Here is a 27,609-nt window from a genome sequence, read left to right as displayed (position 1 = left end):
TTCCAGCTGATTTTTCAGATGCCCCTTAGAGGGTCTTGAGTCTGGGTGTGAGGTGTGGGGTTTTAATAGGCAACTAATTCTAATTCAAAATGAAGCCCTCTTTTCTAATAAGAGTTTACTAGAAGCTTTTGGGAATCTGAAATTATTTTTCTAAATATCTCATCTTATTTTATATAAAGCCACCAGCACAGCCAGTCTTTTCATATGTGTTTAACTAATGGATTTAACCTTACATTGACCAATTAAAGAGGGGACGGGTCTAGAGTGGTTAAGAACACAAACTTTGGAGACAGACAGACCTAGATTTATACCCTGGTGCTTCCCCTTACTTGCTGCTTGAACTTGATACTGAGCCTTGCTGCTGCTTCTGGAGAATTGGATAAATTTACCTCAGAAGGTTGTGATAAAGATAAGATGATGAACATGAAATAGAATAGTGCCTGACACATAATAAACACCCCCAAAATAGTGGTTATAGTAGTAGTAGTAGTAATATTTATGAAATTGGGGTTGCCCGAGGGCTTATCTTCATGCTCTTTTCTACCAAATCATGTAGCTCAGTGTTTTTCAAACAAATTTTATGATGACCAGCAGTAAGAGGTACATTTTATGAAGTGATTGAGTACACATGTCCATAGGAGAGACAAAAGTTTCACAGAACAATATTCCCCCTTACTGTGTGCAATCTACTCTATTCTATTAAATTCTATTCTTTTCTACTCTATTTATTTTATTTCTTTTCATTCTTAAATGCTGATCACAACCCGCTAAATAGCTTTCACTACTGTATAAGTGGGTCGTGGCCCACAGTTTGTAAAGCACTCACCTAGGTGAACCTGGGAAAGGCAGTTCGCACTCTCAGGATCCCAGAGAGCAGTCTTCTTTTTTCTTTAATTTTTTAGAAATTTATTTATTTATTATTTATTTATTTTTGGCTGCATTGGGTCTTCGTTGCTGCACGTGGGCTTTTCTCTAGTTGCAGCGAGCAGAGGCTACTCTTCGTTGCGGTACATGGGCTTCTCATTGCGGTGGCTTCTCTTGTGGAGCACGGGCTGTAGGCACGCGGGCTTCAGTAGTTGTGGCACGCAGGCTTCAGTAGTTGTGGCTCACAGGCTCTAGAGTGCAGACTTCAGTAGTTGTGGTGTGCAGGCTTAGTTGCTCCGCGGCATGTGGGATCTTCCCGGACCAGGGCTCGAACCCGTGTCCCCTGCATTGTCAGGCGGATTCTTAACCACTGTGCCACCAGGGAAGCCCCAGAGAGCTGTCTTCTTCTGAATTAACATCTCTGGCCAAGATTTGGATCCAAAATAAATGTTCGCCATGAATTATCTTCCCCATTAAAATTACCTGTGAGAACAATGAATGACAGCTGCAAAGTGACTAGACACCAGTCCTCATACTTTCACCCCTGGTCTGCCTCCTGGATGATGACATTCTTTTCTAGACCCTTCTAGCAACTCCAGGCCAAGATCCGGGTTTGGTCTGTAGGACCTGGCACGCACTTGGGAGTGCTAGTGCATGTGTGTGTGCGCATGTGAGAGAGGGAGAGAGAGTTTGTAGGAATTGGGGAGGAGACGGGAAGGACTGCCAACTTCTCGATTTTTCCCTCTGATGTCATCTACCTCTCAGGTTTCTGCCAGGTTGGAGGGGAATGCCCACTCCCCTGGGTGGTAACACTTTCCTTTCCAAAGGCTCCTCCTCTGCAGATGCCTGAGATGGTGAGAAGCCAAAGCACCAGCAGTCGCCAGCTCTTAGCTCCACCTCCCTGGTTTGTTTCCTTCGCCTTGACAGAGCCTTGGTCCCGTAAGATGATCTGACCACAGCTGGTCTTCTACACTTAGAACAAGTTGGAAGCAAGAGAACTTGGGGAAGGAATTTGGTTTCACTAAAAATAGCTGCAGTATAGACCCTGTGACTTACCACTCCTCAGAACAGTCTGATATGCACCGCACGGGGTCCACTGACCCCTGCCATCACTTTGGACTATTTGCTTGTCCTGCCTGGAGCCCTTGAAACCACGAGGGGCTTAGGGAGCTGGGGGCGCTTTGGCTCAGATGCAGACTCTTGCAAATCTCAGACACGCATGGTGATGATATGACCGAGAAGCTTCCTCCCCCCCGGAGCGCGTGACCGTCGGCACTAATAACAACAGGTCCCTTTAAGAGTTTGGTCCATGGTGGAATATTGCTTGTTCCTCACCACCGGGCCCATTGCATCTCCACTTCTAAGGTAGGTGAAACCAAACTCCTTGGGGGAAATGCTACTGGAACCGTGATCCTCTTGGATAACCCCAGCCCAGGTTTCCTCAGCCTGGGTCAGGGAGGCAAATGTCAGGGCAGGACGTAGCTTAGGAATAAAAGTCTGAGTCCATGCTCCCAACACACTGTAATGTTTGTCAATTATTTCCTTTCCTTGCACCCTCCTGCCCAAAAGCCAAGATATTAGCCAGCGGGAAAGCACCTCAGATGTTAAATTTAACCCTTTCTTAACATCTCTACTTAGAGTTGCCTTTTTTTTAGGTGCCTTGTCCTTCCTCTCCTGTTACTAAAGCTGAGAATTTGAACTTGGCTCAGGGCACTGGTTATCTGTGTTTACCTGTTCTGCTGTACAGTGACAGAGAGCGACACAGAACTGCCTAGAGCAGAGATTCCTATAGCTCAGGCAGGCCCTGTGACAGAGGGAATCCGCCCCAGGTGCACAAAAGACTTGCTTGGATCCCCTTTCCTCCCTGCAATACCCCTGTCGGGACTCATCTCTGATTTCTAGTCCGTTTATAGCAATGGGCCTTGGGGAAGGAGTTGGAATTGAAGGGGAGCTGGAAAGTTCTGGGGGAGAGGTTAGGAGCGCTCTGAGAGAAAAAGAAGCTGCCTTGGCTGTGGGAAGGTTAAACGCTAACAATTTCTTGCTTTTAAGGTTAACTTTTGAGCATTCGCTATGCAAAGTACTATGCCAGCATTCCAGCTTGCCAAACCAAGGTGTTTTCATGAAAACGAAGAGACACTTTAGTAACAGATATGCTTACTTTAAATGAAAACTACAATCTTAAAATATTACGTGGCTGGAGGAAACAAATCTTTAGACTCAGAATCATCTGTGTGCATTTTGTAGAAGAATGGATTACTGACTGATACTTGAACATTATATCCCTACTTTTTCTTCCTTTCACCCATCTTTGGGGTAGATGAGTGTCTAAATACCATAAACTTAAAATCTTAAACCTAGGGAACTCCCTGGCGGCCCAGTGGTTAGGACTCCGTGCTCTCACTGCCGAGGGCCCGGGGTCAGTCCCTGGTCGGGGAACTAGAATCCCACAAGCCACATAGGCCAAAAAAAAACACAAAAAACTTAAACCTAGAGGAAAAATGTTGGAAGTCATCTTGTCTAATCCTCCTTATAGGAGCATGAGTTGGGTTGAGTGATGACCTGGTCTGTACCTAGAGTGCTGCCTCAGCTTTCCCTGTGACCTCAAAATGGATACACATGGTGGCTATTTCCATCTTGAAGCCGTGGTTCTATTGACACCACATCGTACTAGTGCTTTCTCCTTTCCGATAATACTTTAAGGTTCATTCATGTTGTTGCAAAGCTAGATGAAGCTAGAATGTTTTGAATTATTTTCCCCGTGTTGCATTTGTGCGACCATATGCCACCATTAATACCAGGCGCTGGTCTTACCACCCAAACGCGTTGTCACATTTTATTGAAAGTTGTCAGGGGTTTTGCATTCAAACTGGGTATTTGTTTTATTGAAACACTCTAGAGAAGGCGATTTGCTGGATGTTGCCTCTAAATAGCACACTTGTCTAGTACTTTGAACAAATGACTCCGCTAAGAAAATCTCCATGAACAAACAACTTTTCAGGAATGCATTTTTCAGTAAAGCGATGCTTCCCATACTCCATTTCATGAACCAATGCCAGGCTGGCTGCCCAGGAATCACCTGGAAAGATTGTTTAAAAATATAGTTTCTGGGCCACATCCCTGGAAATTCAGATTCAAAAGGTCTGGGAGTGGAGCCCCAGAACCTGGACTTTCAGCAAGCCATCCTGATAATTCTGATGCATGGTCAGATTTGGGAGGCACTGTGAAAGTCAAGGTCCTCCTGTTTTTGTTCATTTGTTTCTTTGTCCCACATCTCTTGATGATTCTCTGTTGCCTTCAAGAAAAAGTTCATACTTCATTTGGCATTCCCCAGGCCCTCCATGTTCTAGCCCTAACCCACCTTCCCAGTCTCATTCCTCATCTTTCCATTTTGCTTCCATGCCTGGACACTTTGCTAATGCCTTTGACTGCTGTGTCCTTCCTTACCTTTCTGCACACCCAAATCTGTCCCATTTCTCGTGGTCTAGACTTCAGTGTGCATAAGAAGGACTTCGAGGGCTTCTTTAAAATACCACCTCCTGAGACGCACTTCTGGAGATTCTGATTCAGCAGGTCTGGAGTTCTCCTGTGCCTCAGAGGGTCTGATGCTGCCACGCTTTCAGAAACACTGCATCTAGCTCAAATGTCATCTCTTTATGAAACCATTTCTCAAAGCGTTCATGCTTCTCCACTCCCAAAGCATTTTGTTTATAGATCGTAATTTAATACTTCACTCTTTACCTTTTGTTTGAATTACTCCTGTACATCATCATTTCTCCCACTCAACAAACATCCGCTGAGTGCCTAATATAAAAGATATATCCTTCCTCAAGAACCCACGCTCCTTGGGAGGAGGGATCTCTGTCCATTTATCTGTGTAAACACCTTAGGCCTGAGTGTGCAGTGTCAGTGGAATCGTAAAGTTTAAATCACCTTGCAGTAGATGAAGCGAGGATAGAAACTGTCCCAAGATAAAGCTTTATTTTCCCTAAAAAAGGTGAATGTGAGGCAGATCCTCTCTGTCTCTATGCCCAAAATCTGAGATTTATGCACCAGAAAGGGATCTGAGAAGCCTTCTGTGGTTGGGAAATCTCAGAGCACAATGATGACTGGAGTCCAGGAAGTCTCTTGGCTTAGGTAGGATGGGAAAGCACCTGGCATTTCTAAATACAGTAGTTCTGCCATAAGGGAGGGATGAGCATAGTGCCAAGGGATGCAGAGGCGGGGCAGGAGACATTGGGTGATGGAGATCTGCAGGGGCTTCACTTGGGGCAGACTTCCCTTCTGTGCCTCACCTGGTGTAGCAACTGCAGCTCCTCTAGAATCGTCCATTATTGAAATGCTGTGGCTCTTTAATTATTTGTAATTTACTTAAACACATATATAATATGTAATTATGTAAAAATAATATATAATTATGTAAAAATATATAACTCGCATTGCTAGCCTCGTATGTATCCTTCCGTATTTCTATTCTCATATAATTATATAAAACATGCATATGTACACATAGACACATGAATATATCTTTTTTGTTATAGATTATTTTACAAAAATTATGTTACTTAAACATTTCTGGATCTTATTCTTCTTACCATTTACTAGCTGTGTGACTTTAGATTCTCTGGGCTTCAGTTTCCTCATTTGGAAAATGAGGATGATGATAGTATTTATCTCATAGGTTTATTATGAGGATTCATTGAGTTAAAGTACATAAAGCACTTAAAATAGCGCTATATGTGAGTGTTTGCTATTAGCATTATTACTATTATTCTCATTCAACAAAACCTACAAGTCAACTGCAGTTGATCGGTTTCATTCTTTTTAATGGTTGCACAGAATTTTGTGCTGGAGAACAATTTCTCTATCCATTCAACTTTTAGTGGACATTCACTTTGCTTCCATTTTTTTTTTTTTTTATCACCAAAAAGCAACATTGCAATAAACACCTTTGTATATATACCCTTACCTGCACTTTTTTTTCTTACTCTGGGACAGATTCCCAGGAATGAAATAGCTAAGTTGAAGAGTGTATACATGTTGTTTTAAATTTCATTAAATGTTGCCATATTGCTTTCTAAAAACGCATGTAACAAAGGCACAGTTCCACCAGTAATGTATGGTGTACACCTTTGCCTGCAATCCCACCAGCAGTTGATCTTTCTGCTCTTTTTAAGTTCTAACAGTCCTATGAAAAAGGTCATCTCATTGTTATTTTAACTTGAGTTCCTCTGGCTATCCATGAGTCTGAGTATCTTTTGAAAACATTTTTGGCCATTTGGATTTGCTTCTTAGTGGCTCTTCATATCCTTTCCCTATTTTTTGAATGGGTTGTTTTTCCTTGTCAATTTCTAAGACCTCCTCCTATATTATTGCTATAAGCCCCTCATCTACTCCCTGTGTGCAGCTCTGTTTCCAATTTTTTGTTTTATTGATTTTAATTATTGGGCCTTGTGGCAAAATTTTGAAAAAATGCGTATAGTTAAATTTCTTTTATAACTTCTGAGTTCTAAAGATTGGTTAAGAGGGTTTTCCCACTCCTAGGTTGCGTGTGTATTTTCCTAGATTTTCTTGCAGGAATTTTACTGTTTTTATATTTAAATATGTCTTTACCCGGAAACTACTGATTTTGGGCGTAAAATAGAGGTCCAGTTTTTTACTCTTCCGAATTAATAGCCAGTTGCATCCTTATTGTTCATTAACAATCCATCTTTTTCCCACTAAAATGAAATAATACTTTTGCCATGTATTAACTGCTTATATATGGAACTTAATTCTGCATTCTCTATTTCATTCCTCTGATCTAATTGCCTATTATTCCCATGCCACTACCATGTTTTGACTTGATTATGGTGACGTTAGGGTATATCTGATATCTGGTTAAGATATTTCTCTCTCATTATTCTTATTTTTCATGGCTATTCTAAGGTTTTTATTCTTCCATCTAAGTATTAAGATTATGTATACAGATATTCCTGATCTTATGATGAGGTTACATCTTCATAAATCCATCATAAGTTGAAAATATCCTAAGACAAAAATGCATTTAATGCACCGAACCTTCTGAACATCATAGCTTAGCCTAGCCTATCTTAAACGTGCTCAGGACACTTACATTAGCCTACAGCTGGGCAAAGTCATCTAACACAAAGCCTATTTTATAATAAAGTGTGGAATATCTCATGTAATTTATTGAATACTGTCCTGAAAGTGAAAACAGAATGGTTGTCTGGGTACAGAATGGTTGTAAGGGTATCGGGTGTTTACCTTCGTGATCGCATGGCTGACGGGGAGCTGCTATGGCTGCCACTGCCCAGCATCACGAGAGAGTATCTGACCGCGTATCACTAGCCCGGGAAAAGGTCAAGTTCAAAATCGAAGTAGGGTTTCTTTATATCTATATCTATATCTATATCTATATCTATATCTATATAAATGCAAACATTTAATATAAAGGTTCACAGATATACCACATATTCATATTATCAAAATTCATAAGCAAAATCACTTTTTTTTTTAATGGAAAGACATTTTATTTTAAATATAGCAGTGTGTACGTGTCAATCCCAAACTCCCAGTCTATCCCTCCACCCCACCCCTCCCCTCTGGTAACTATAAGTTTGTTCTCTAAGTCTGTGAGTCTCTTTCTGTTATGTAAATAAGTTCATTTGTATGTATATTTTTTAGATTCCGCCTATATGCGATATCATATGATATTTGTCTTTCTCTGTCTACCGAGTATATATTGGTTTTGCACCATTGTAAAATCGAAAGTTTGTAAGTCGAGGCATCATAAATGGGGGACCATCTGTAAAAATAAATTCCCTCTTTTTTCCTTGAAAAATCATGTTGGGAATTTAACTTGGAATTTTAAAAAGGGTATTGGTTTTGGGAGAATTGACATTTTATGATATAAAGTCTTATGATTCTTTAATTCATTCCCTTTTTCCAGATTTTATGTCCTTCAGTAAGCTATTGTAATTCTTCATACTGGCCTGATACTTTTTTTGTTATACAGGTTTTTTTCATTATTATGAACATGATTTTTCCCATTTTCATTTCTTGGTGTTGATTGCTTGAATAGAGAAACACTATTTGTTTTGTATAGTAACCTTGTATGCTTTACCATACCAAATTCTCTCAATAAGTCTCACAGATTTTATTAGAGTGTTTTGTTTGGGTAGCTGTACAAATATGCCACTAGCAGACGAAGAAATAGATGCCTTTTCTGATATTTGTTAGCTCTTTCTCTCTTTTTTTTCTGCCTTTTTTATAAGCTAGAATCTCCAAGGCAATGTTGAATAATAATGGGGGTAAGAGGCATTCTTGTCTACTTCTGAATTTTATTCAAATAGGTCAGTGTTTTGCCATTTGGGATAATATTTGGCATCCATTTTTGGTAAACAATCTGTATTATTTTAAGAAATTTCCTTCTAATCCTATTTAACTTAGAAATGTGTTAGGAGAGCAGCTGAATTTTATCAGTTGACTTTTAAGCCTTTCTTGATATCATTATTCATACAGTTTTCCTCTTTAATTTGCTGATGTAATGAATTATGTTGATAGATTTGCTGATACTGAACCTCCTTTGCATTTCCAAATGTAATCCTATATGTCAGTAATTCCTGTGAAACAAAACAGACAAAATTGCAGTGGCTTCAAAACCAACAATCATTTCTTACTGCTCATGTTTTCTTCAGGTTAGTTGGGGTCTGGTTGGTCTAGTCTGGGCTCAGTTGAGTGGCTCTGCTTGTTGCTGTAAGTCTGTTGGTCTGATGGGGCTGCTTTGCTTCAGGTTGTGGTGGTGGGAGCAGCTTTGCCCCAGGTGACTCTTATCCTCCTTGTGGGGCAAGCAGGCAGAAGCTCAAGAAGGGAGGCGGCAATGCACAAGGCCTCTTGAGGCCTACCCTGGGGAGTGGTACCCTTCTACTTCATTTTATTCACCCAAAGGCATTTGACTGACCCCAAAGTTAATGGGCAGGGAAATGTATACCATGTTGATGGCAGGAACTCCAAAATCACATGTAAAAATTCTTGGACACAAGGAAGGGTGAAGAATTATGGTCCTATGTAGCTATAATTTTACTTTGTTGAAAGATTGTTGGATTGTATTTGCTAATGTTGTATTCAAAATTTCAGCATCTACATTTTTAAAAGTATTTATTTATTTTCCTTTTTTTTTTGGCTGCGTCAGGTCTTAGTTGCGGCACACAGGATCTTTGTTGAGGCATGCAGGATCTTTTTGTTACGGTGTGCGGTCTGCTTAGGTTTCTCTCTAGTTGTGGAGCGCAGGCTCCAGAGCACGTGGGCTCTGTAGTTTGTGGCATGCAAGCTCAATAACTGTGGCTCGCAGGCTTAGTTGCCTTGCAGCATGTGGGATCTTCCCCAACCAGGGATCGAACCCGCATCCCCTGCATTGGAAGGCAGATTCTCTACCAGTGCGCCACCAGGGAAGTCCCCAGCATCTACATTTTAAAAGTGAGTGTTTATGGATTTCTTTTTGTTGCCTCCTTTGTAGATTTGAATATTAAATTTTGACTGGCTTCCTAAAAAAGAATTAAGGGGGTTCCCATTGACCTGCTCTGTAGATGACCCCAGCTTTCTCCACCAAAGAAACCAGTGGCCAACACACCCGCCATAAACCCCCTACAGATTTCACTGGGCTTTTGCCCCACAGCTCTTTGCCTCTACTGACATTAGCCATCCGAGTCCCTCCCCACTCCCTTCACCCTGCTCCCACCCGAGCCCTGAATTTGCACAGGCAGCCAGCCCAGGCCTCTGTGGCTGTAGGAGTGCAAGGCGCAAACCTAGAACCCCCACAGCTGACCCACACCACTGTGTGTGCTCTCAGGGCTAGACCCTCCAGCTGTGCACTTGCACACTGGGGGCCTGACACCCATCACCAGCCTTCATTGGCATGTGTGCATCTGTGGCAACATCCTATAGCTGTGGAAGTGCACACTGATAGCCAGGGCCTCTGCAGTTGCTTGTGGGCCTGGATCTGGCCCTGTCTCCTGTCACTGGCACCACTAGGCTCACCTGCAGCTAGACCCAGCATCTGTGCACCTGTACACCTCCAGCCTTTCTCCCAACACTGGTCTCCACTACCGTGCATCAAAAACAATAAAATACTTAGTAATAAATTTAACCAAAAATCTATATACCAAAAGCTAAAAGACATTGATGAAAGAAAGTTAAAAATACACAAATAGAAAGATATCCTATGTTCATGGATCAGAGGAGTTAATATTACTAAAACGTCCATACTACCCAAAGCCATCTATAGATTCATTGCTATCCCTATCAAAATTCCAATGGCACTTTTCACAGAAATAGAAAAAACAGTCCTGAAATTCATGTGGAACCACAAAAGACCCTGAATAGGCAAAGCAATCTTGAGAAAGAAGAAAGATGGAGGCCTCACTCATCCTGATTTCAAACTATATTACAAAGCTATAGTAATCAAAACAGTAAGGTGTTGCGATAAAACCAGACACATAGATCAATGAAACAGAATCAAGAGTCCACTAGAAAGACAAGAATACTCAATGGAGAATGGATAGTCTCTTCAATAAATGCTGTTGGGAAAACTGGATACCCATATACAAGAATGAAATTGGACTTCTATCTTACACCACTCGCAAATATTAACTTGCAATGGATTAAGGACTTAATTGTAAGACCTGAAACTGTACAATTCGAAAAAGCTCCTAGACCTTGGTCATGACAATGATTGTTTGGATATGGCACCAAAAACATAGGCAACAAAAGCAAAAATTAACAAGTAGAACCACATTAAACCAAAAAGCTTCTGCACAGAAAAAGAAACAATCAACGAAATGAAAAGGCAACCTACAGTATGGAAGAAAGTATTTCCAAACCATATATCTGATAAGCGATTAATATACAAAATCTATAAAAAACTCACAACTCAATAGCAAAAACACCCAAACAATTCAGTTAAAAAATAGGCAAAGCACCTGAATGGACATTTTTTCAAAGAAGACATACAAATGGCCGACAGGTACATGAGAAGGTACTCAATGTCACTAATCATCAGGGAAATGCAAATCAAAACCAAAATGAGATATCACTTCACATTTGTGTGAATGGCTATCATCAAAAAGACAAGAGATAACCAATGCTGGTGAGGATGTAGAGAAAAGGGAACTCTGGTGCACTGTTAACAGAAATGTAAATTGGTATAGCCACTGTAGAAAACAGTATGGAAGTTCCTCAAAAAATTAAAAATAGAACTACCATATGATCCAGCAATTTGACTCCTGGGTATATATCTGAAGGAGATGAAATTACTGTCTTGAAGTGATATCTGCATCCCCATGTTCATTGCAGCATTATTCACAATAGGCAAGACATGGAAACAGCCCAGGTGTTCATTGATGGAGGAATGGATAAAGACGAAGTGGTATATATACATAATGGAATATTATTCGGCCAGGAAAAAGAAAGAAATCCTGCCATTTGTGACAACATGGAAGAACCTTGATGGCATTAGGCTAAGTGAAATAAGTCAGGTAGAGAAAGACAAATACTATGTGATCTCACTTGTATATGGAATCTAAAAACATTGAACTCATAGAAACAGAAGAATGGTGGTTGCCAGGGGCTGAGGGTTGATGGAAATGGTTAGATGTTGGTCAAAGAGTACAAACTTTCAGTTATAAGATGAAGAGGTTCCAGGGATCTAATATACAGCATGTGGAGACTATAGTTAACAATAAGGTACTGAATATTTTAAAGTTTCTATGAGACTAGAGCTTTAATGTTCTTACTATAACAACAGCAACAACAATAAAATAGTAATTATGTGAGGTGAAAGCTGGGTTAACTAACCTTATTTGGGTAAACATTTCAGAATATATGTGTATCAAATCATAACATTGTACATCTTAAACTTACATAATGTTGGGGAGTTCCCTGGCAGTCCAGTGGTTAGGACTCAGTGCTTTCACTGCTGAGGGCCCGGGTTCAATCCCTGGTCAGGGAACTAAGATCCCACAAGCCAAACGGCCAAAAAAAAAAAAAAAAAAAACACCCAAAAAACAAACAAAAAAACGTACACAATGTTATCTGTCAATTATATCTCAATAAAGCTGGGGAAGAAAAATAATTAAAGAGCTTTCTTTCTATTTTATGGCCTGAAGTAGTTTAAATGATATTAAAATTACTTGTTTTTAAAAAAAGTTGAATTAAAACAGCTGAACCACTCTGTTATGATGACTTTTTCAGTGGTAGATATTTATTCACTTTTTCAATCTCTTTTTTGATAATTGACCTATTCAACACTTTTTGTTGGGTTAATTTTGGTTTCTGAAAAAATCATCCCTTTTTTCTAAATTTTCAAATTTGCTGCGGTAGAGTTTAATGTAGTGTCATTTTATAATTATTTAAATCTTTTATGTATCCTTTTCCATTTCCAGTGTTGTCAATATTTATTCTCCCTTTTTCCTTAATGAGACTTGCAAGAAGGTTATCTGTTTTATATGTCTTTTCAAAGAACAAGTTTTGACTATCTCATTAATTCCATCTTTTTTGTTGTTAAAGCCTTTTCCTAGTTCTTTTTAGTTTAATTTCTGGTTCTTTCCCACATATCTTAAGATGAATACTAAGTTCCTTTATCTTTGTTCATTAATACTGAAGACATTTAAGAATATAATTTTTTTTCTGAGAAAGGCGTTTACTGTGCAAAGTAGGTTTTATTTTTTTATTTTTATTTTTTTATTATTATTTATTTTATTTATTTTTGGCTGCATTGGGTCTTCGTTGCTGCGTGCAGGCTTTCTCTAGTTGTGGCGAGCGGGGGCTACTCTTCGTTGCGGTGCGTGGGCTTCTCATTGCGGTGGCTTCTCTTGTTGCAGAGCATGGGCTCTACACACGCGGGCTCAGTAGTTGTGGTGCATGGGCTTTAGAGCACAGGCTCTGTAGTTGTGGAGCACGGGCTTAGTTGCTCCGTGGCATGTGGGATCTTCCCGGACCAGTGCTTGAACCGATGTCCCCTGCATTGGCAGGCGGATTCTTAACCACTGCGCCACCAGGGAAGCCCCAAGTAGGTTTTAGAATAAAGTGTTCTTTTAAATTGCTTTCTAGGTAGTTTGTAATTTCACTTTTGATCCAGTGGTGTTCTAGGAGTATATTTCTTAATTTCCAAACAGTTATTCTTTGCATCTTTTAAATTATTTAAATCTTATAGCAGTTATGCTCAGCAAATCTCTTTTCTATTATCTTTTTAAAATATTACTGCCTTTCCTCTGTCTCTTCCCTCTTCTTCTAGAAGACTTCTTATTCTTCAGGATCTACAAGTCTCTTACATTTTCCTTCATGATTCCCTGTCTTAGTATTTTCGACTTTGTGCTCTGCGATTCTTCTTTTACTTTCTCTTCCAGGTCACTATTTTGGGTCTCAGCAGTGATCATCCTTTCCTTCAATTCATCTACTGAACTGTATAGTTGGGGAATCACATTTTGTAGTTCCAGAAAGCCTCTTTTTAGGCTGCACTTGAATCTCTGTGTAAGCGCCTTTTTTAAAAATTAATTTTTATTGGAGTATAGTTGCTTTACAATGCTGTGTTAGTTTCTGCTGTGCAGCAAAGTGAGTCAGTTATACGTATACATATATCCACTCTTTTAAAGATTTTCTTCCCATTTAGGTCACCACAGAGCACTGAGTAGAGTTCCCTGTGCTATACAGTAGGTTCTCAATAGTTATTTATTTTATACATAGTAGAGTATATATGTCAATCCCAATCTCCCAACTCACCCTACCCCCTCTTCCCCCCTTGGTAACCGTAAGTTTGTTCTCTACATCTGTGACTCTATTTCCTATTTTGTTGTTATAGCTGTTGTGGTTGTTCAAGTTGGCATTTGTTATCCCCCAATCAGTTTATTTCTTTAGACATGCATTGCTTCATCAGCTTTCCACTGGGTGCTGGATGCACAGAGATGGTTATAAAGGATTTTGTTGTTGGCGCATAGCGGTCAGCTCATGGTGAAAGGGTTCTCTGAGAGCTCCGCAGAGGCTAGGAGGCCCTCAAGTGGTGGGAAACTAAGTACCTGAAGGAAGCCGCCCTCTTCCCAGGTCTCCTCGCCGAGTGCCTCTCTGCTCCTTTACTTCATTCTTTCTTGGCCCGTAGGAGGCCTAGGAGACGGACAATACAAGTCTGATACTGTTTCCCGATCTCCTGGTCTCCTTGGGCCGGGCCTTTCTGGTGCTGCCTCCCCATCTTTGCTCAGCTCTCGAGGGAGAAGGCGCGACAACACTTCTTTCTGCTGAGACTCCCACAATGCCTAGGGCTTCGCTCACATCCGAGTCTTCTCCGCAGACCTCAGTAGCTTTTTGGCTGAGGAGAGGCAGGCAGCCTGGAGTTGAGAATGGAAACAACCCATGCTTAGGTCACCATCTTCCCAGAATCTTCTGTGGTTTCTAAAGAGAAAGAAGAAGGGCTTTTCCATGACTGGACCTTAGTTACATTACTTCCAGGGAGTCGCTCTTTAATAACACAGGGCTGGTGATAAGGCTCAGGGTGGAACCTGTATCAGTTGGGGCGCAGTCGTGAAAATAGAACTACTGAAATATTGCAGCAACAAGAGACCTGTCTGTCTATCTATCTATGTAACCATATCTATGTATATATTTATAAAAAGTGGGAGTAGCTAGGAGAGGGAAGGTCCAGAAGGTTCATGCCAGAGGATCAAATGTCTCTAACTGTTACTGAGTCCAAGCTTGCTCTGCTCACCGCACGACAGGCCAATAAATCGGAGACGAGGTGTTGAGGCAAGGAAGACGACTTTATTCGGAAAGCCGGCAGACGGAGAAGATGGCAGACTAATGTCTCAAAATAACCATCTTATCAGGGTCTGGATGCCAGTTTCTTTTATAGATTCAGAGAGGGAAGTAAAGTAAGTAAAAAGGCAAAATAGAGAGGGAGACGTGGTGAGGAAGTAAAGTAAAAAGGGCCATCAGTCTTGCAAAACATTTCCTGGAATGACCAGCCTCTGTGAGGGGGTGTGTTAATTTCAGCCGTCCACAGGTGGGCAGGGTCAGATCGTCTCCCTGTGAGCTGAACAGAGGCACTTTAGTTCAACATTCAGGCAGAGGGCCAGGGTTCCCTGAGGCAGGCCGTTGTGTGTGATTATAACAAGAGCAACGAAAAGCAAAGGTTAAAGTCAAAGAAACAGATCCAACATGGAGTCCGATTTAGCTCTTCCCTGTTACATAATGACTCCAACTTGAAGCACTGGAGGGGGTGAGGAAGCCAGAACTCACTGGAATTCTGAGAAGTCACCAGGTCTCGCTGAAAAAGGTGACCCGGAAGCGGAAGCTCATAGAGAGATGTGTGAAGTCACACTGTCTGAATGTCGCAGCATCCCGAGAACAGTGACTTCTGCTTCATTCCCACCGTCCAGGTCTGTTTCTCTCAGCGGCAAACTCTAAGCTGGAACCACACAGCGAAGGGCCTTCTGGGTAACCTGGTTCCTGGCCTTGGTCAGGAGTGGCGGTGGTACCTGCGCTGACCACAGACAGTCGAACTCAGTACCCCAGCAGGAAGACCAAAGAGGAGCAGGGTAGGACTGTGCCTGTGGCGGAGTGGCCTCTGGAGAGACCTCTGCCTTTGGCCCCAGTGAGTAGCTCTCTTGAGCGCGTGCTTTGACGCGGCTCTCAGAGGCGTCCTCTCCACTAACACCAAAGCCACAGCGTCACTCACTCACTGGTTATGGATTCTTCCAGAATCCTGTGGCCCAGTGCCAAGACTGGTAGGTGAGCCTTCTTGACTATGTCAGCATCTGGCAGTGCAAACTGCATAGGTTTTTGCAATGGAAAGCCCTACGTTCAAATTCCTCTACTGCTGTCCGCTACCCGGGCAGGTAAATTGCTCTTTCTCAGCCCTTTTCATTATTTGTAAATGAAGGGTGACAATATTTAACTTTTAGGACAGTTAGAAGTACGAAATGACAATTTATATAAAGCACCATCTATTAACTGCCTCTCCTGTTTTTGGTCATTAGTCTTGCCGCCTTGACAATGCTTCTAGTGCTTGCCTGTGGAGAAGAAAAGTGATTTTGTTGCTTCTTTCCTTCCGTAGTAAGTGGGGACCCTCAGAGGGGCTCCTCTTTTGCTGGCTGAGTGGCAGGGAGGCAGATCTCCTATCACTGATCTGAGATACTCTCTCCAGAAGCAGACCACAGTAAATCCTGACCTTTCAGGCTGGGTGATGTAGGGAAAAGGGAGGCTTTATGTAACAGAGTGAATAAATATGGAGAAAAAAGTAACAGGGAACAGTCATGCTAGACCCCGGTAGTGGGAGAGGGGATGAGAGCATGGAAAGGAAAATACCACTGGAGGCTGCACTGGGAGAAGTGGAACGGAGGAGAATGAAGAATTGCAGGAGTGGGAAACCGAGAATGGCGAGTCCCTTAGAGAAGAACACAGCCGCAGACTGGCAGGTACAGCTCTACCAGCAACAGTGTGATGCTTACCGTCACCCCAGCTGTGTGCCAGGTGCAAATCCATTCTGTGCCGGGTAAAATCACACCAAGTGGGTTACAGTTTCTAGGTAAGGAGAGTGCAGGTACAAGTGTCTCATCACATCATTAGAAACCCAGCTTGGAATTTCTTGACCATCTGCAAGTTATTCCTCTTTTCCTAAAATGTAACTGTTATAGACAGTACCAGCTGGGTATCCGGGCTCTGTGGGCAGGTATAAATCCAAGCCCCAAACCCTGGCGCTCCAAAGAGGGTTCCAAGCAGCTTGGAGGCAAAAGGCACTAGCAACACAGTGATGGTCACTTAAATCACCAGAAGAAGAGCAAGATTCTCAGAATGTCTCTTTACCAAAAGCCTGGGCAGTCAGACAGTGTTGGAGAGAAAGAGAGAGGAGTCACAGGCTGGGATCTCTGAAAGCAGATGGAGTTTGTGCTGGAAGATGCTCATTAGGGATCAACACCTGTAAAAGGAAGAGGGAGGAGGTGGCATCTGGCAGAGGGAGAAGTAGAACTGCGATGCAGGCGCATCAAAGCCTCGGCCCATCAGGTGGGGAGCTGTGGCGTGAGTGCCCTCTGCCAGAGAGCCTGCATTGACCGCAGATGGCCAGGCCTCGTTCACTGGGATGTGGGCCGCCCCAGGAAGGACATGACCTCCGGTGAGGTCAGGGTTCTGCAGCTGAGGCAGACCGTGAAGGAGCTGACCTCTAGAGGCTGCCCCCTGCCAGGCCCCTGACAGCTGGATAGGCAGCCCTTCCTGGAAGGGGAATCCCGCTGGCACACCTCCCTGTCTACCATGTGGGGGGCGGGTATGGACAGAAAACGAATGAAAGCCCAGTCAGCCCTGAGAGCTCTGTTTTCGCTCTAATGCTTGGCTTTATTTATTTTTTTTAATTTTTTTTGCCTGCGCCCTGCGGCATGTGGGATCTTAGTTCCCTGACCAGGGATTGAACCTGCGCCCCCTGCGTTGGCAGTGTGGAGTCTTAACCACTGGGCTGCCAGGGAAGTCCCTGCTTGGCTTTATTTTTAAATAAAGAGAAATTTTAGAGCCACTAATTATTTTCTAACATTTACAAAATATGCAGTGTCGCAGAGTAGAAAGAGCAGGGTCTTTGGAAACAGAAGATCCTACCTGAGTCTCGTTCCTGGGTGTGTCCGTTTACTGCAATCTTGGGGAAGTTGTTTCACCTCTCTGAGCTTCTTTTCTCCCCTGGAAAATGGACCTAATAATAGTCACCAATTCAGAGGGTTGCTGTGAGTATAAAATGGCATAATCTGGATAACGATTTAGTGCGGAGCAGGAAAGCCAGTAGATTAAATAAATGGTGTTACAATGATGAGACTATTTCCTGCGCCTTTGATGAGCCAGGCACTGTGTAAACCGTGGAGTGGGCATGGGGGCAGTTAGTCTTAGGAGAGTTTAACCCAGTCCTTGTCACCTTGGAGTTTACAGTCTCATTGAGGATTCAAGACAAGGGCAAATGGGAGTGTGCGAACAATTCACCGCTATAGCCAGGAATTTTGTAAGAAATACTGTTTTTCTGCCTGACATGTTTTCTGTTAGCATTGCAGTGTAACCACTAGAGCAGGATCTGAAAATCTTCTGGAGGCCTACCTTGGCCAAAGTCTTTTGGGTGTTGTTTACTGGGAGAGACAATGGCTAGGTCCTCTGTTTCAGATGTAGAGAACATCAGGAGCGTGCCGTGAGGAAAAGGCCACCTTTGATGACCGCTTCCTCTTGACACGGGAGATTCTGAAGGCTGTGGACTGATAGGGACTCTGGGTGGGGAGCAGATGCTGCCTAGTGATGTTCCTTGTTTGGGAGAATCCTCGAACAAGTTCTAGCTCCTTGTTTCCTCCTTCACTAGAGAAGAAAGTGACAGAACACTTAAAGATGTTCATTCCCGACAGGCGTGCCAACATTGCATCATAATGGTCTAAATGTTCAAGTTCAAGGGAGGCAGAAAAATCACGTATATGTTTGGTGTAGATTGGAAAGATCTTAGCGTTAAGCTGTTTTCAGGTAAATCGTGGGCATCTCTCTGTCTTACAACTTTTCCCGACTCTCAGTTCTACTCACAGTTCTGTGGGTCAGGAATTTGGACAGGGCGCAGCCAAGTTGCCTCTTTTCTACTCCATGAATTCTGGAGCCTCACAGCTGAATGGATGGGCGCTGGCTGGATGGCTTGACTGTGGTCATGTTCTGGACCCTCGTTCCTGCCTGGGCTTCCTCGCAACATGGGTGTCAAGGTGTCTGCCTTCTTATGTGGTGGTTGGCTTCTGCCAGAAAGAAAGTGGAGCTGCCAAGTCTCCTAGAGTTTGGCCGGGAACTGGCACAGCATCACTTCGGCCACATTCTTTTGGTAACGACAAGTCACAAGGCCAGCCTGGATTTAAGAGGACATTACCTCTAGAGGGTGGAGTGGCATATGCATACAGGATTAGGAGAAATTGTTGGTCACTATTCCAGTTACGATTTCTGCATAACTTATTACCCTAAAATGTAGCACCTAAAAGCATCCATTTAATTTTGCTCATAATATTATGGGTCAGGAGTTTGAGAAGGGTGCCACTGAGTAGTTCTCCACTGAGGGGTCTTTCACAAGGTTGAGGTCAGATGTCACCTGGAGCTGCAGTCATTTGATGGTTTGACTGGGCCAGATGTCCAAGATGGGTCTGTTGCTTGACTGGCAATCAATGCTGGCTGTCGTCTGGGAGCTCAGCTAGCGCTGTCCGCTGAAGAGCCTAGATGTCACGTCTCCACCATGGTGGTCTGAGGGTAAGCGGACATCACGCCGGCTGGCTTTCCGCAGAGCAAACGTCCTAAGAGGGCCAGGCAGAAGCTGCACGGCCTTTTCTAACCTAGCCTAAAACGAATAGAGCATCACTTCCACCACTGAAGCGGTTACAAGCCACCCAGAATCAAGGGGAGGAGTCAGTGCCCACCTCGCAATGGCCACGCCACAGTCACCATCTTTGGAGATTATTTTACCCAACTCTTTTTTAAAAAAAATTTTTATTGGAGTATAGTTGATTTACAGTGTCGTGTTAGTTTCAGGTGTACAATAAAGTGAATCAGTTATACACATACATATTTCCACTCTTTTTTTTTTAGATTCTTTTCCCATATAGGCCATTACAGAGTATTGAGTAGAGTTCCCTGTGCTATACAGTAGGGTCTTATTATATTTTACCCAACTTTTCTGTCACAGAAATCCACCAACTCACCTATGATCCTGCTAGAAAGTCATGATGTAGATAAACACTGTAGGGTTTGCATCAGAAATGAGTCCTTTCAGAGCTCTAGCATTTGGATCTCAAAATTCAAAGTGCTGAGATGTGAGCTTAAAAATTAAAGGGACTTCCAACTCCCAGATCTTGGCCCCTTGGGCCTTTCTTTATCTCAAGTATCCTGGCTGGAAGTGTAGCTTTTGCCAGGCTGCCTCCTTCTGAACCAGCTTTCTGCTGTGAAGTGCTTTCACAAATGAAAAACACATTTGGTCCAGTGAGAAGCAGTCTTGTCACTGAAACGTCTAATTTGGTGGTTTCTGATGACAATGGCTCTACACTCAGCCAGTGCAAACCTGCCAGGAAAAAGCCCTAAGTGTATCTGTCCTCCATGGCCCCACTCACCCTACCCTTACCCTCCCACGCAGACAATGGAACCGAGTGGCATCTTGCCCAGAAGCATTGCTCAGAGCTGCTGGAGGATGAGCAAACCTGGAATCCAGAGGCTGGTGTCTTGAGACATTTGGGGACTGGCATGAAACAGACACCAGGGAGGTGATAGGGCCAAGAGGATGAGACTCTCAGTAGCTTCCCCACTTTCCTACCAAAGACTCAAGCTCAGCTCCTCCCTCCAGAAAACAACCAGGCCCTCTTTAGGGGCGTGGCCTTGCAGCCTTTTGTTTTAGAATATTGCTTTAATTCCAGGACTGAGTTACCTGACCATACAGGGTAATCCCTGTGCCCCATGTTGTATCAGATGTATGGAGTTCTCTCTCATAGGAGGGGCAGAGACAGGACAGAAGGGACCATTTTACCATAGTGACAAGGCAGGGAGAAGTGAAGGGATCAGATAGCACCAATTGCTAGAGTGAAAGTGAAGGAGCTTCCACCCCAGTGGGATGGGGCAGAAGGATCTGGGAGGGGCAGAGAAGTGCTACAGACTAAGCCTGGGCTTCATTAAGATGCTTCCAGACTGAGTCCTTTTGGTGGTGGGGAAAAGACCACCCTCTGAATACCCTCACTCAGATGTCAGACCTTCCTGTGGCTGATCATCCCAAATTACCAAGGAGCTCAGGGGCTGAACGCTGGAGCGTGCCTTTTTCTGAGCCAGTACCAACGACATTTTGTTCATATTCTCACAGGGCTTGGAAGAAGGGAAGGCCTCCATGCCTTTCATGAAAGAGGCTGCCCGTGACCTCCCTAGCAGGGTCTTCAGAAGCTTTGTTTAGAGGAGATTGCTTGTCCTGGTCCTTGAATATTCATGATCCTTGGTATCTGGCATGAATGCCTTTATGATGTCATAGATTTGCCCCCATATGAACACACATCACTATATTGTTCTTGCATGAAATGTCTAGTTTCTTTATCTTCTGATTATTTCTTTGGCAGAGTGGTTTATGGTGAAGAAACACACTTTATCTTTTTGCGTTCATGGACAGGCAGAGTCCACTAATACTCCCAAGCAGACATCTCGTCAACTCACCTCAATCATATTAACTAACCTAGGTTTAGTCGTATGTTAACTATTATTGTCCTTCAAGGAACAGGGTTGATATCTGGCTTCCAACTGGAAGTTACCTGTGCCGGAGATGCCAGAGGTGATAGGGCTTGCGGGATGGGAAGTCTTCTCTGTGCAGAAAACTTCCCTGGAAATCTTAGTGTGTCAGGAAAGCTGAGATACTCAGGATGGACACCATGCTTAATAACCCCCAAGACAGAGACTGACCCTTCTCCCGAAAGAGGGTCTTTTTGCTTACTGGAGTTATGTAGACAAAGCAAATGTTATGTGTACAGAAGAGAGGAGTGTGTGTATGTGTGTGTGTGTGTGTGTGTGTGTGTGTTTGTGCTGAGTTAAGGGAGTTTAAAAAGACTGAGGGGTTCAAGATTGGCAGATAGGTTCGGTGAAAATGTGCTTCCCCCCTCTTTTTAACAGGCTGATAGGAGTGTTGAGAGACCATGTGGTCTAATAGAAGAGCACGGAAAAGACAGACCCACCTGGTTTCCTATCCTGGCTCTCCTAGTTTTTTATCCAGGCTCCACCACTACGAGCTGTGTGACCTCTGGGCAAGTTACTTAACCTCTCTGAGCCTCAGTTTCCTCATTTGTAAAATGGAAATAACACTTCCTAGGACTGCTGTGAAGATGAAATAAGATAATGATGTAAAGCATTTAGCACACTGTTTGGCACAGGGTAGGTGCTAAATCCATAGTAACTGAGTATTATTGGGTGTAAACTGAGGACTCTTTACCCTTTTCCCCTTCATCTTTCCTCTAAACCCACCCAAGTTTCCACCCCTTTTGAATTCCGGTCATTTGAAGAGAAATTCTTTCTTTCCCAGAGTACTGATACTAATGATCTAAACTTGGGTTGGATAATCACATTGTGTCATCAACCTCCAGATTATTAGATATTATTTACAAGAAAAATAGGCCTGGAGTTCCTCCCAGACCAAGGACAGAGGCTGCAAATTGAATTTAGAGGGTTGCCGACCTTTAGACCCGGGCTGGAGGCAAGGGCAGCCCACTCTCCTGGTCTCGAAAGCCACAGCAGGCTCTTGTAATTGAGTCACCGCCTGGGATTCAGTAGGACTAATCCATCTACATAATTTCTTCGCCTGGTTTAATGCTATTAACGAAACCGAATTAAGGAGCGGGTGGAGTTGGGTGGGACAAGGGGAAACGGATTTTCTTCATGGGAGTCGCTGCCGCGTCTCCACTGCCAGGCTGGAGCCTATGGTCTGATTAATGGGCCGCTCTGAGAACCAAGTCCTGACAGCGGCGACCCCAGTCCCTCAGCAGAGCGCCGGGCTTCCGGGTATCCGCGCGCCGAGAAAGGGCCATCGCGGAAAGGGTTTCCCAGGATGTCCCAGGGCTACCCTGTCCCCCCTTCCCTTTCCCAGGCTCTTTCTTCTTCCCCATCCGCCCCTCTCTTGTACAATTTCTGAGCAGTTTTCCTTTTAGTTCAAATCTTCAGGGACGTTCCCTGTTTTGTCACTAGCGTGCCCCAGGCGACGTGTCGATCGCTTAATCCCTCTCCAGCACTCGCCCCCAGTCCCACCTCACTCCGTTTGTCTGGGGTTGGCCATCCCGGGTGGTGGGCACTCTGCGCCTAGTTTGCCAGCCAGAGCGACCAGCCCTAGGAGGAGGGGCCTGCGTGCGGGGGTGGGGGTGGGGTGGGAGGTGGCAGCCGCCGCGGTCAGTTTCACTCTCTGCCCTACTGACACCCAGATCCCCGCGCGCCCTTCTCACGGAGAGTCCGGCTGTCTCAACTTGGGCAGCTGGCCAGAGGCGAGGAGTCGCCGACTCCGGGACTGAGATTCCAACGCTCGGTGCAGGCACTTGCCAACAGCGGAGTCCCCAAAGTGTAGGTGGCGACCAGCGCGGGCCCAGGCAGCGCTGCGGGGAAGGCGGGCGCCGGGATCAGAGGGGGTAACGGGAGCGGGGAGGGGGGACGGGGGGCGCCGGGCTTCGATCTCGGCGGCCGACAGTGCGAGTCCGCTCCGGCGGCGTCCGCGGGCCCTGCCTGCCCCGGAGGGGCCGGGGGACGCCAGGCTGACACGCTCGCCCGCACTCCTCTGGGCTCGCCTGGGTTTTGCCACCCGGCGGCTGACGTCGGCGCGCCCCTGCCGAGCTCTCCTTTTACTACAGCCCGCCGGCGGCTTTGTGCCGGCCCCGCCCTCGCCGGCCCCCGCCCCCCGCGTGCCCACACCTTGTCGTTTATATAGAATGCGCCGCCGTGCCGAATCGCGGTTCTCCGGGACTCGAGAGTTCTTTGGAAGGAGAGCGCAAGCGAGGGAGCGGGCGAGCTCCTAGGGGGTGTGGGTGTAGGGAGACGGAGAGAGCAGGTAAGGGCCGTCGCGTCCCGCTCCTCCGCCCGCCAGCAGCTCGGGACCCCCCTTTGGCAAAATTATAGGAACCTGAAAATTGGTTCAGTAGAAAGAAAGAGGCGACCCTCCCCTCTCGATTCTCCGCGGGCGAGGAGCTGCGCGGCTCTGCGGTGTAACAGGCTCACACGTTGCTCATCACATGTTCAAACATTTCCCTTTCGGGGAGGCTCGTTATTTTTAAGTGAATATTTTCGTCTTTGTTTTGATTTTTTTTAACCTTCCTCGGGGTTTTATTTTGATGGAGTTGGCGGCCCGCAGCGGATGGGGAGAGGCGGGGGAAGCGGCCCGCTGGCGCGCGGGCAGCCCACCCAGGCAACTCCCCTCACGGCCCGCGCCGGCCCGGCGAGCGGCCGGCGCGGGGCCCCGGGAGGCCGGCGGCCGAGCCGGGGAGTCCCAGTCACACCTCTCGGCGGCCCCGGGGGTGGCGAGCGCGGCTCTCCGCGGGCGGGCGGGGGTGGGCAGGAGCGGCGGGCGCGGGGCGCGGAGGGAGCGCCGCGCCGCTTTGTCTCTGCACTTCTGGAGCCAGGCGAGCGGCTCCTCCCGCGGCCGGCCGCTCGGGCTCGCGGCGGCGGTGGCGGCGGCGGCGGCAGCGGCTCCTCCTTCACCCCTCTCCTTTCCTCCCCACTCTCTCGTAGGCAGCGGCGGCGGCGGCAGCGCTGGGGAAAGCGGCTTCTGCCCGGAGCCACGCCGAGGGGAGCTCGCGGTCGCGACTTGCCGCCCTAAGCACTCTCCCAAGTCCGGCCCGCTCGGCGAGGACTTCCGTCTCCTGGCCGAACCTTGTCAAGCAAGCTGGGATCTATGAGTGGAAAGGTGACCAAACCCAAAGAGGAGAAAGATGCTTCTAAGGGTAAGCCCGCCCGCCGAGTCCGCCTGCTTCCCTTCCCTTGGTTTCCCTCGCCCGCTCGCGTGCGCGCCGCCCTCCGGCGGCTCCCGGCCTCCCTCCCGGAGCCTAAGCTGCCCGTGACCTCTGCGACCCCGGCGAGAAAGGCGGGGGCCGGGCCGCTGGGGGGCCTGGGTTTGCACCACTTTCCCTCCTTCCTCGTGGAATTGTCGCCCCGCGAGTGCCTCCAGCCTCTTCGCTCCCCCTCTGGACGCACCGGGGTGGCGCTGCGGGCAGACGAAGCTGCTGCAGCCCCGAGCGCCGGGAACAGCGCTGCCTGCCACCGGCCGGCCCCCTCTCCGTGCGAGTGCCTGTGTGTGCGTGTGCGCGAGTGTGCATATGTGTGCTGCGCGGGTGCAACATGGTGACATACTCAGGAATCGGCCCCACTCTTAGAACCCAAGCTCGAATCCACCTTCCACCACCCTCTCCCCGCCCCCAATGCAAACAAAGAGCCTGACCGACACGCACAACCCCTCCCCCCACGCTCCTTTCCCCCTCACGCCCCCCCTGCTCCCCAACTCTCTACGTCCCCTCCCCAGAAGACAGGAGCTTGCAACCTTCCACACGCCGCGTGCAAAAGTGAGCGATCCCGGTGCCCCGGCGCCGCCCGCGCTGCGCGTCGGCAGCGCAGCCTCGCCGAGCCCCGGGAGAACAAAGGCTCTTGTCCCCTTGCTACCAGTGCCCAGCAGGAGCGGGCCCCCGCGGGAGGGGAGAGTCCCCTCCCTCCACTCTGGGGGGTTTAGCCACCTGGCCCGCGGCGCCCGGCCGCCGGTCCCCCGGAGAGCGCTTCTCGGCCTGGGGCCTCCCACCGGCGGGCTGGGGAGGCGCAGCGGAGCAGGGCTCAGGCCCGGGAGAACTCGGGAGAAGGAAGGGGCGTCCCCTCGACCCCTACCAGTCCTAGCCGTGGCCGTGCTGAGGACCCGGCTTAGCTCCGGAATGTAAGCTGGAGACAGCATCCTTGGAGACCTGGGTGCAGAGAGAGGCACAGAAGAGGGGGTGTGGTAGAGCTGTGGGGAAACGGCAGGTGCCTTAAGCTGCAAGTGTCCGGAGTGGCCACAGAGCGGACGCTGGAGTGGGCTGGACCGGCCCGGAGGGCCCCAGGCAGGCTGAGCCGCAGCGACCCACGCCGGGTCCACGCTGCTGCAGTGGGGGGAGCCCCAGCCTTCGTTCACGGGGCCCCGATTCCTCCTTGAGCCCTGGGGCTCCCTTCCCTCCCACTCCTTTCCCTCTTCCTTTTTCTCATCTCCTCCTTCTCGCCTCTCCCCATCTCTCAGAGCTTTCTTTCCCGGGAGATTCTAGGGCAGCGTCAGCCCTCCCCCGCGGAAAGTTGTCAAAGTCTTCAGCTCAGGGCCTTTATCCTTGTTTCTAAATGGAGCCGGTTCTCTTCCAACTAGGCGAAGCGTCGACGAGAGGCTCCAGAAGTTTGTGGGGCGTTTAGATCTGCTGTACTAAGGGTCAGTGTTGCCATCGGCTTGCCTCAAGGCTAGAGGTCACCCCCTTCGGACCCACGATAAGAGAAAGTGACTTCCGGGTCATTAGAAGGTCTTGTTTTCCGTTGAGGGCCCAGACAGGTGAATACAATTGAAGATGGTAGCACCAAATTGACCTAGGCAAGTGATTCCCCTTCTGCATCTGGGAGTATTTCAAGTTTGTTTCTGGAACTTTGGTCCCTGATTTCCATCAGGTGGTTACCTAAGGCTTATTTCAGGCTACCTTTGGGAGGACCCTGCAACCAAATTCATTCACAGAAAATGAGATGCTGTTCTAGGAATATAATTTGTAATTGTCCAGCACGGAGTAAGAAGTCTGGAAACATCAGGACAAGTTTCTGTCACTCGATAATGAAAATTTTTACTAGGCATATGTCATAACATTTTATGTTGACTCACCACATTTGAAACCAAATACCTCTCTGTATGAATTGTGTAATTAGCATTTGGAATTATGGTTGTAATTAGAATAAATTAATTTTACAAGGCAACTTTTAAGAAGGGAGTTTACTTTCCCGAGGAGATGGGAATCTTATGGCTGCTAAGAGCCCGAGTCCCATTTCTGCCTTTCTGTTGGCTGTTGAATATAGAGTATTTTCAAAACAGTGAATGCCTAGTAGCCATTAGTATTTTACCCTTTCAGGTAAATATGTTAAAAGTCTTGTGTGACTAAATTTTAAAGACTACTTTTTATGTTAGAGATGAAAGATACCAAGTCTATTTATATTTTTAACTAATAAAGTTTATTGACCATATTCATGGAGAGGTTGGGTTATTTACAGATTTTCTATGTATAGGTCATTTTTGGATTTTTTTAAGCAGAGTGACTCAGGAGCACACTGTGCAACAGATACAGGATTGAACATTTATTAGGTACTTTGAATATACACACTTAATTTTGAATGATGGTGTGACAAATGATTGAATCAAGTCAAAATTTAGCAACAGTTTGAATGAATTTCATAATCTGTTTTCAGAGCCTACTGCTTGTTGAAATTCGGCCTCCCACCCCATCACCTGGGGTTGATGCTCACAGCCTATCATAACTGCATAGGAGATTATCACAGAGTACAGTGTTTCTAGACTTTCTAAAGCATAGGTAGCAGGTAATTAGTTATTTTGTGCTGCTTAATGAAATACGGCTTTCAGAGCATATAAATTGCTCTTCGTCTTTTTAAATGATGTTCTTCAACTCATTGAGGTTAAGACCAGTGATGAACAATGATGTTTTCTATAACCTTTTTCAGTAACATAGCCAGACAAGATAGACTGTCCTCTTTGGGAGGGGGGAGGGGAACCTTGATTGTGTTTGAAAGTATTAAAATGGCCTCTTGAGCAGCAAATCATCTTTTGTGTATTTAGGCTTTGCATAAACTTTTTTTTTTAGATTAAGTTCTTTAACATCTACTCTTTTTTTAAAAATTTAATTAATTAATTCATTTTTGGCTGCATTGGGTCTTCGTTGCTGCCTGTGGGCTTTCTCTAGTTGGCGGCGAGTGGGGGCTACTCTTCGTTTCGGTGCGCGGGCTTCTCATTGCGGTGGCTTCTCTTGTTGCGGAGCATGGGCTCTAGGCCTGCGGGCTTCAGTAGTTGTGGTGCATGGGCTTAGTTGCTCCGCGGCATGTGGGATCTTCCTGGACCAGGGCTCGAACCCGTGTCCCCTGCATTGGCAGGCAGATTCTTAACCACTGTGCCACCAGGGAAGTCCCATGCATAAACTTTTAAATTGGCAGATGAATATATAGTTTAGGGCACTCAGCTCC

The 27,609-nt window shown here is 46.0% G+C and overlaps 1 protein-coding gene across 4 annotated transcripts in view; it reads left to right on the top strand.

Moving 5' to 3' along the window:
- The first annotated feature begins 1,924 nt into the window (after nt 1-1,924).
- Nucleotides 1,925-27,609, top strand: part of FGF13 (fibroblast growth factor 13) — a 525,181-nt gene continuing 499,496 nt past the window's right edge. For 2 of the 4 annotated variants that reach the window (XM_057538932.1, XM_057538929.1), the window contains exons 1-2: nt 1,925-2,229; nt 24,109-24,320. In XM_057538932.1, the coding sequence (XP_057394915.1) occupies nt 24,272-24,320 (49 nt within the window). In that variant the 5' untranslated portion in view covers nt 1,925-2,229; nt 24,109-24,271. Of the gene's footprint in view, nt 2,230-22,809; nt 22,951-23,341; nt 23,432-24,108; nt 24,321-27,609 lie in introns of those variants that run through there. The other 2 variants (XM_057538930.1, XM_057538931.1) reach the window with 2 other exon arrangements.

This window comes from Balaenoptera acutorostrata, chromosome X (assembly GCF_949987535.1).
Source record: "Balaenoptera acutorostrata chromosome X, mBalAcu1.1, whole genome shotgun sequence".
In the NCBI taxonomy this organism is placed as follows: Eukaryota; Metazoa; Chordata; class Mammalia; order Artiodactyla; family Balaenopteridae; genus Balaenoptera; species Balaenoptera acutorostrata.
The sequence above is the reverse complement of the archived record's forward strand: the minus strand, read 5'-3'. Positions and strand labels throughout refer to the sequence as shown.